General features: G+C 41.6%; 1 protein-coding gene across 7 annotated transcripts in view; it reads left to right on the top strand.

Annotated features, from left to right (window-relative positions):
* LOC102242845 (ceruloplasmin) overlaps positions 1-9,920 on the top strand; it is a 100,215-nt gene that overhangs the window by 67,459 nt on the left and 22,836 nt on the right. For 4 of the 7 annotated variants that reach the window (XM_014537452.1, XM_014537453.1, XM_014537451.1 and 1 more), the window contains exons 15-18: positions 3,182-3,288; positions 4,991-5,207; positions 5,584-5,723; positions 6,290-6,452. In XM_014537452.1, coding sequence (XP_014392938.1) covers positions 3,182-3,288; positions 4,991-5,207; positions 5,584-5,723; positions 6,290-6,452 — 627 coding nt within the window. Of the gene's footprint in view, positions 1-3,181; positions 3,289-4,990; positions 5,208-5,583; positions 5,724-6,289; positions 6,705-6,800; positions 6,958-9,920 lie in introns of those variants that run through there. The other 3 variants (XM_005863480.2, XM_014537450.1, XM_005863482.2) reach the window with 3 other exon arrangements.

Consider the following 9,920-nt stretch of genomic DNA (forward strand, 5'->3'; position numbering starts at 1 on the left):
GGGAGCAGGGAGCAGGTAGTAGGACATCCCCTAGGGCTCCCAGTATGTGATAGGGGGCAAGCTGGGCTGAGGGAACCCCCTCCCCAGTGCACAAATTTTTGTGCACCGGGCCCCTAGTCATAATATAAGAATCAACTCTGTTTTGTATACTTGCAACTGTATATCAAGTGAGAAACAATAAATTACTATATACGGGAGTAGAAATGAAAAGCCCTGCCCTCATGATCCTCACAGTCTTCCTAGGAGATAAACAATATATAAAAAAATTAAGGCAGATGAGCCCTAACTGGTTTGGCTCAATGGATAGAGTGTTGGCCCGTGGGTTGAAGAGTCCCTGGTTTGATTCCAGTCAAGGGCACATACCTCAGTAGCAAGCTTGATCCAGGTCCTGGTTGGGGTGTGCAGAATGCAACCAATCGATGTGTCTCCCTCACATCGATGTTTCTCTCTCTGTCTCTCCCTCTCCCTTCCACTCTCTCTCTCTTAAAAAAAAAAAAAAATTTTTAAATCAATGGAAAAATGTCCTCGGGTGAGGATTAACCAAAATAATAGTAATAAAATTAAGGCAGATGAGAGAGAATAAGTAACAATGGCACTATTTTAGGTAGGGTGATCAGAAGGGCTTCTCTGAGGAGGTGCCACTGGTGAAGACATTTAAGTTATGAGAAATAACAATCCACTTAGTTGGGAAGAGTTGTGTGAGAAGAGCATTCTAGGTCCCAAGATGGGAGAGGACTTAGTATGTCTGAGGAACAGTGAGGAAACCAGAGGCCAGCAGAGCAAAAGGGAGAGATGGAAGAGGTGAGATGCTAAGGGACCTAAGAGGTCATAGTCAGGACCTTAGATTTTATCCTAAAAACCCTACAAGGGTTTGAACTGGAGAATGATGATCCTATGAACACTTTTAAAAGGACTGTCTGGCTAGTGTGTGGCAGTGACTGTAGGGGACAAGGGAAGAAGTAAGGATTGGTTAGAGCAGTGGTTCTCAACCTTCCTAATGCCGCGATCCTTTAATACAGTTCCTCATGTGGTGGTGACCCCCAACCATAAAATTATTTTCGTTGTACTTCATAACTGTAATTTTGCTACTGTTATGAATCATAATGTAAATATCTGATATGCAGGATGTATTTTCATTGTTACAAATTGAACATAATTAAAGCATAGTGATTAATCACAAAAACAATATGTAATTATATATGTTTCCCGATGGTCTTAGGTGACCCCTGTGAAAGGGTCGTTCGACCCCCAAAGGGTCGCAACCCACAGGTTGAGAACCGCTGGGTTAGAGGGTTTTAGTGATCATCTGGGTAAGTAAATGAGTCTTGGTCCAGCTTAGAAATGGCGGAAATGGTAAGTTGTCACATTCTGGTTTTATTTTAAAGCTGGTGTTAAGAGGACCTGCTGAAAGGCTGGGCATTATAGAAGGTTAGGGAAGGAGGAGGAATCCAGTCAGTGCCAAGGTTGGGCATTGGACACCTGGTGACAGCAGATTGTGGTGGAAATGGAGAAGGAAATGCCATTATTCAGCTCATGAAAATAAGAGTATAGATGAAGAGACAATATATCCTGGAGGTAAATCTATGCTTTATTCTTAGTGAAATAGTCTTCTTATGAAAAGGGTGAGGACATAGGGACAGAAAAGATGGAGGGCTTAAGGAAAAAGAAACTAGCCTATCACATCCCTTGAGACCATCCGTCATGTCTTGCTTGATTCCCTAATAAAGGTTTGTTAGACTCTGGCCAATTAAAGTCTGACAGAATGAATAAGTAATAGTGAGGTCTACTACATACATGGAGTTTACAGTGCCTTTCATGGCTGAAAGTCAAGGTCCTGTGAGCAGCTGTACAGGAAGCCCTGGGTGACTGGGAGAAGAGATCGGCTGGAGAACACAGTACAAATGGACCAGGGTAGAAGCCTTCACAAGACAGGAGAGTGGAGCAACTGGCCATCTTTAGAGTGTCAAGGACCAGGGTACGGTCCTGTGTGTGACAGAGTTGTGACCACACAGTGTATAGTATGGCAGACAGAATGGGACAAACTAGAGAGGTCAGTGACCTATGAGATCAAGGTCTGATGGCTCTTCCCCAGGTGTCGTGAAATCACTGAGGATAACTACAAAAGGAGAAAAGGAAGGCCATGGTGAAGTGAGGGAGTCACATGGTGTGGTCCAGACACACAGACACAGGAGACTGGGGCAGATGCTAGCTCGGTGGGGATGAGGACAGTGTAGTAGAGAAACACACTTCAAGCTAAGAAGAGATCTGTTGCAACGTTTCCTCAAGTTGGGATATTGGAATTGCCACTGTTACCAAACAACATCAAGGAATTTGATGTCCTTTGAGCACAGAGAGGCCAAAGTCCAAGGCAACAGTTATCCCAGAAAAAGATAGATTTATTCATTAGGCAGGCAGCCAGACAGGGAGACAGGAGGGAAGACTCAATCTCTCTCAGACAAGGGCTTAGAGCAAATTTTAAATGAGGTTAGAAAGGAGCTATACATATTAATTCTATTTAAAGGGCTCTTGGATCTAAGTTATCTAGGGTAAGGATGGGAAGGGTGAGAGAAAGTATAAAGAAAATCCAAGTTGGCAGGGTCTGACTGGGTGAGATCTAGGCACCCTTGCTTCTGCATACTGTCCGCGAGGACCTGGTGTGTGGCTAGGGGCAGATTTTGGTTCTGGCCACCTGTAGGGCTCAGTGGAGTTCATTTGGCTTTCTGCACCCACTCCAGCCTCTGAGCTCAGTCAGGCCTGGCTTGTCTGGTGGTGTCCGGGCACTGTGCGGCGGCTTGCTGTTATCTCCTGAAAGCCAAAACAACTAGGAGGAGAAAATTTATGAGGGTCTGGTTCAATGTTTGGGCCCTATTTCACCCTCTCCTGGCTATTGTGGTACTGCATGCATGCCAAGTCCAGTTAATTCATAACTGACAAAGAAGATAGAAATGTGTATCTTACATTTTATCCTAAAACTAAATTTCTGAAAACAATTTTGAGTACCACTACTTTTTAAATCTAATTTCCTTCACATTTCCGGTTTCTGGGTCACTGGTTCTTAAGATTAAGCCTGTATATACATACATATGTACATATGTGTGTGTATGTGTGTGTATATATATATATATATATATATGTATATATACTGAATATAACTGGATGCATCAATACTTGATTAATTTAGGTGAAACTCACACTTACATATGGAAAATCCCAGAAAGATCTGGAGCTGGAAGTGAGGATTCTGCTTGTATTCCATGGGCCTACTATTCAACTGTAGATCAAGTTAAGGTAAACTTAAATCATCTGTGTTCTGTGAAAAGTCCCAAAACAGACACACAACTGAAGGAAGATGAGGTTAGTTTCTGTAGGCCAGTTCTACAGTATATTCCCAGGGGAGTAAGTGGCTCTGCAATTCACTTTGGTTTCTTTTTGTTTTTGTTTAAGGATACATCTATGACTACTGATTGTGGGTAACACAGATTTAAATATTAATCAATACAGTTTTTTATTTCCCTTTCACATCAGAATACATAAACACAAAAAACTGATGTCTGTGATTTCAGAGCTCTATTATTACATGGTTTAAAATGCTGACCTCACCAATGACAGCACAACTAATACTGCTATTTGACTAAATATTCCAAAGCCAACAAAACACTCAACAATGACAAATCAGAACAGGTCCCCAAATTCTTTTGTAGAATTAAATCTCTAGTCCTAATCTTTCTCCTGAGTTCCAGATTTGTCTATACACCTGTCGACTGAACATCTCCATCAGCACTGGAAACTCAGCAACTCTAAAGTGGAAATCGAGATCTTCCTCCACCTCCTCCTGTATTTCCTGTTGTACTAGATAGCACCGAAGCACCCAATCTACTCAGTTGTTCAAGCTAGAACCCTGGATATAAAGTATCGAATGCATCCTCTTAGCTCCACCAAGGAATTCACATACATAGGCCTCAGACCATTCCTTTTCTCCATCTCCATAGATCAGGTCCTTGTAATTTGCTTCCACAATGCAATGGCTTCCTAATCTCCTGTATCGCCCCCCTCCAAGCCTTCCTTCACTCCACCATCAGGATGACTGGGCTAAAATGCAAATACGCTGCCATTCCATGTTCAATGTTTCAGTGGCCACCTATGTCCCACAAGACAAAATCTAAAATTCCTGAACATGATACAACACAAAGGTCCTTCAGGAACTAATCTACCACTACTAATGCCCAGCCAAACCAGACTTTCCATAGGCTTAAGTCAACTGAGGTCTTCCTCTTCTGTGTTCATTAGCACTGTACATACCTCCACCACAGCAAGGGGTTCCTTCTTCTGCTCCTCTATTTCCCTGGCTAGACTGAATTCCTATAGGGCAAGGCTTTATATGATTCATCTCTGGAATCTCAGTGACTGGCATAGTGCTTGGCTTATGGAATAGGCAAACCAACACTGTTCATTTGGGGTTCTTTTAAATTGCTGCTCATTAGCTGAGTCAATATTTGGCCTCTGCACCCACACCCCCTACCTGTAACTCACCATTGTTCCAATTTAACAGCTTCAAGTAGAAAGTTGCTGACTTGACTGTACCACATTGGGTAAAGTTTACTACCTAAATCAGTCCTTCCAAAATTCCTCAGATCATGGGCAATACGGTTCCCCTCCAGTTCTCTGATATCCTGACCTAGCTCTGGCCGCTGTTTCTCAGTGATTAGAGTGCCAGCCCCGTGCACTGAAGGCTCTTGGGTTTGATTCCCAAAGGCATGTAGCTGGGTTGCAGGTTCCTTCCCCAGCTCCAGTGAGGCATGTGCAGGAGGCAACCAATCAATGTGTCTCCTCAAATTCATGTTTCTTGTTCTCTTTCTCCTCCTCCCTTCCTCGCTTCCTCCCTTCCACTTCCTCTAAAAATCAGTGGAAAAAATATCCTCAGGTGAGGATTAACGAACAAACAAATCCTGACCTATATCACAAGGATGACTGAAGTTTTTGCTCTTTTCAGGATCTCTATAGTGGATTAATTGGCCCACTGATTGTTTGTCGGAGACATTACCTGAAAGTATTCAATCCTATAAAGAAACTGGAATTTTCACTTCTGTTTTTAGTTTTTGATGAGAATGAATCTTGGTACTTAGATGACAACATCAAAACATACTCTGATCACCCTGAGAAAGTAAACAAAGACAATGATGAATTCATAGAAAGCAATAAAATGCATGGTATGATACATTATTCTAAAACCCTTTCCTTTCAAATACAATTATTTTGGAGACTATTCCTTTTGAAATGAACCTCATCTGTCTCACTAGAGGTAGAATTCTGTTCAAAGCAAAATCATCTATTTACTTCTCTCCTCATTCCAAAGTCTCATTCCCTTTTAAATAAACTCAAATCAGGCTTAAGGCTTTTGATGCTAAGTGACTAGATAGCAGTGTGACATTATTGACCTTAAAGTACTCATTTCCCTCATCTGTCGTGAAATAACTTCTAGTACCTCAGAAAAGATCCCACTCATTGACCTCACAATCATATTTTCTATGATTTCTTGGTTTAAAATATCCTGAAAGGTAACATAAAAATCATGTGCTTCCCCAGCTATTAATGGGAGAATGTTTGGGAACCTGCAAGGCCTCACAATGCGTGCGGGAGATGAAGTCAACTGGTACCTGATGGGAATGGGCAATGAGATAGACTTGCACTCCGTGCATTTCCATGGCCACAGCTTCCAATACAAGGTAAGAGCCAGCCATGGTCATTATTCTTGCTCAATTTGACAGTGTTTTAATACAAATGAAGAAAATATTTCCTCAGAGAGACTCATGGAAAATTGAAAGTTTCAAGAGATAACTATTTTCTAAGAGTGTGGCACACGGCAGTTTCAATTGCCATTACCAGTCTTTGTTATATCTGGGACTCCTCCTGGGATTTGCAGTTTTTGCTGGACTTTCATGGAGTTCTATTCATATATTCCTGGGTAGGGCATTTGAATAGAAGTGTTAGCAGAGAGGGTAGGAATTTTCCCTTGTGTAACACAAGGGCTCCAATAAAAAGCAAAACATTGTTAAAGTGTAAGAGGTAACAGACCTCTTTTCGCCACACTCACCCGAAGGCCATAGTGCCAAAGCTTTAGCAGGAATCCAAGGACCATATATCCCACTGTTTGTATTAAGCACAGAAATATACAGGGGCTTTTTTTTTTTAAACAAATCCTTTTGTCTAATATCTCTGAGCTGGCCAATGAAACATTTGAATTCTCCCATATAATAAACTTCATATAAATGTTGTTATTTTTCTAATTAAGCACAGGGGCGTTTATAGTTCTGATGTCTTCGACATTTTCCCTGGGACATACCAAACCCTAGAAATGGTCCCAAGAACACCTGGAATCTGGTTACTCCACTGCCATGTGACTGACCACATCCATGCCGGAATGGAAACTACTTACACCGTTCTACCAAATAAAGGTAAATATCACCTTAGTGATCCCAGAAGTCATATACCCACAAATATAATTAAGATGCACTACTTTGCCAAAATACGTCCCCCAATAGGAAGCATTTGTGAATTTGCTGTTCTTTCTTTCTCCTCTACCTTTGAACAGGATTTTTTTTTTTACTGCTAAATGGTATAACTGCTTTTCTGAAAACAGTCGGTTCTGAAAACAGCACCACTACTCCTTAAGCTAGTCCAAATGACACCAATTAGATGCAGTGTAATTATAATGGATATAAGTGAGCAGTCATATCATCTATAAAGACACTGATCATGGATCACACATTTAATTTCTTTCTTAAAACTAACTTTTTTTCTAGGTGTTACCTGGTATACAAACATCCCTCCCCCCAACCCCCCCAAAAAATTCCCCAATTATCAATATAATTTGAATTATGCAATCAGGCAGAACAGTGTCTTTCTTGATTCTGGAGGGCAGGGTTTGTTTGGTCTTTTTTAAAAAATATCTTTTTAATATATTTTTATTGATTTCAGATAGGGAGAAAGAGATAGAAACATCAATGATGAGAGAGAATCATTGGTTGGTTGCCTCCTGCACACCACCTACTGGGGATCTAGCCAGAAATCCAGGCACGGGCCCTGACTTGGAATTGAACCATGACCTCCTGGTTCATAGGTCGATGCTCAACCACTGAACCACACTGCCCAGGTGTGGGAGGGTGTTATTGATTATTGTTTATGAAAGACTGTCTTAGTCCATTTGGCTGCTATAACAAAATACAAAACTGGGTAGCTTACAAAGAACAGAAATTTATTTTCGTAGTTCTGAAGGCTATTTGTCTGGGGTCAGGATGTCAGCATGATCAGGCGAGGGGCCTTTTTCGGGTTTCAGACTTCTTGCTATATTCTCACATGGCAGAAAGGTCAAACTAGCTCTCTGGAGTCTACAAATCCCATTCACGAGGGTCCCACTCTCATGACCTAATCAATTCCCAAAGACCTACCTCCTAACACCATCATCTTGGACATTAGGTTTTCAATATATAACAATTTTGGGTTGTAGGGGCGGTGGGGGTGCCAGAAACATGCAGATCACAGCAAAGATCCTAGGAGAAAACAGAATATAAATTCCCCACTCCTCCACCCCAGCAGGAACACTCCCTCCCCCATAGACGCTCAAGCATCCACTCACAGGAAAACAAACAGCTCTTTTGTGGATAAACACTAACACACTGTGTTATATGAAAAGTAAAATTCCTGCTTTGTGGCTGCGGGCTCTGCTCTTTCCTGGGTCTTCTGAGTTTAGAATTGGCAAAGGCAAATCCTACAGGGGGAAATTATGTAGAGAAAACAACTCCTTGTGTTTCCTAAATATAGGCATAAAGGGAACATATAAATGGAAGAAAATATAGAAGTAAATATATTTCAAATATTAAAAATCACTGAAAGATCAACCATCAATGCAAATGAAAAGTTTTAATTTCTCCTGGGTCTTACATAAACACCTTGCACTATGAAAAACTGCTTCCATGCAAAATTTTGATCACAAAGAGCATACTGAGCACCGGAATACCCAAGACTCACACAGACAAACAAACCGCCAGGCTTCATGCCAGCAACTGATGAGCAGGGTGAAGGATCAAAGAGAAAAAGAAAACTTTAGACTCTAAAGAACATTAGCATACACGCTTACCATACAAAAGGATGGTTCTTATTCAGAAAAATAACCAAGAGCAAGAGAACAGTTAGGTAGGAAATCCATGCATGCAAATGGCTGGCACATAGAGGATGCTGCTACATACAACCCCACACAGACAAGGAGAAGGTTCCCCTGCATAATGAGTCTGGAGGAGAAGAGGGAGACGACTGCTTGCTTGGTTAAGAAAGGGGAGATTGTCTTAAAAAGCCATAGAGATGCCCTAGCCGGTTTGGCTCCATGAATAGAGCATCGGCCTGTGGACTGAAGGGTCCCGGGTTCAATTCTGGTCAGGGGCAAATTCGATCCTCAGTAGGAGGTGTGCAAGAGGCAGCTGGTCAATGAATGTTTCTATCATTGATGTTTCTATCTCTCTCTCCCCCCGCCCCTTCCTCTCTGAAATCAATAAAAATATATATATTTTTTAAAAAGCCACAGAGAAGCCCTGGCTGGTGTGCCTCAGTTGGTTGGGCATCATCCTGTGCACCAAAAGTTTGCTGGCTTGATTCCCAGCCAGGGCACATGTCTGGGGTTGTGGGCTTGATCCTCAGAGGAGGGCATGCAAAAGGCAGACGATTGATGTTCCACTCTCACATCAATGTTTCTCTCTTCATCTCCTCTCTCTCTAAAACTCAATAGAAATAAATGAAGTAGGGAAGCATAGAGAAAATTGTAGAACAAATGAAAAATGTGAAGGAAAAACACATGTTGGAAAAAAATTAGAGAGAAATTTGGCACTTACAAAGAGAAAGATATTGTATGGGACTGAAAGAAGCAGTAATGAATAAAAAAAGACAGTTTAAACTATATACAGAAAAGTGGGGAGCCACATTATCAGTCTGAATTATCTTTAAATAGAAGTTTGATAAAGCTTTGGGCAAGTCTACATTAATTCTGAATCTCAGATAAGTTTCTTCCTACCATGAAACACAGAGAGCACTGGAGGTTAGCTTGAAATCTTTCAGTATTATGCACCACACAATTTCCTCCCCACCCCCCAAAAAATTTAGAAAAAAATTATGGATGTCCTGTCATACTTAATGTAATGCTTCATTTCCTCTACCAGAGGAAGCATAATAAAGACCTCCTATGACAAATATAAAAAGGGGTACTTTTTTTATACTGTGACATTTTAGAGTGGCCTCTAGAAAAAAAAGTTTGCTTAGCTTTAAGTTCCTTATAGGCCAGGGCTGTATAGTCTGTATTTCTCCTAAGCAACCAAATCCAATGTAATACTCTGCTTGGTAAATATCTAACCCCATATTAACCTAATGAAAAGAAATTTTAAAAACTCATTTGGACATAATGTCAGATTTACAGAAAAACTGCAAGAGCAGTACAAAAAAAAAAAAAATCCCATACACCCTTCACCCACTTATCCAGATGTTACTATTTTCCACAAAATGTTGCTCTTTTGCACAGCCACATCTGCTCTTTTATTCTCTCTCCGAGCTCCCTGTCTCTCCCCATATCTACATTATATTTACATTATAAATATACTAGAGGCCCGGTGCAAGAAATTCATGCATGGGTAGGGTCCCTAGGCCTGGCCAGCGATCAGGGCTGATCTGTGGGGTGCCCGGCGGGGTGATGGGGGGGGGGCCCTGATGGCACCCGCCTTGGCTGGCCTGGGGCCTGCAGGCTGGGGGCAGCTCCTGCGTTGAGCATCTGCCCCTTGGTGGTCAGTGCGCATCATAGCAACCAGTCATTCCATGGTTTGGTCGATTTGCATATTAGGCTTTTATTATATAGGACTAGAGGCCCGGTGCACAAAAATTTGTGC

The sequence above is a fragment of the Myotis brandtii genome, unplaced genomic scaffold (assembly GCF_000412655.1).
Source record: "Myotis brandtii unplaced genomic scaffold, ASM41265v1 scaffold179, whole genome shotgun sequence".
Classification (NCBI taxonomy): Eukaryota; Metazoa; Chordata; class Mammalia; order Chiroptera; family Vespertilionidae; genus Myotis; species Myotis brandtii.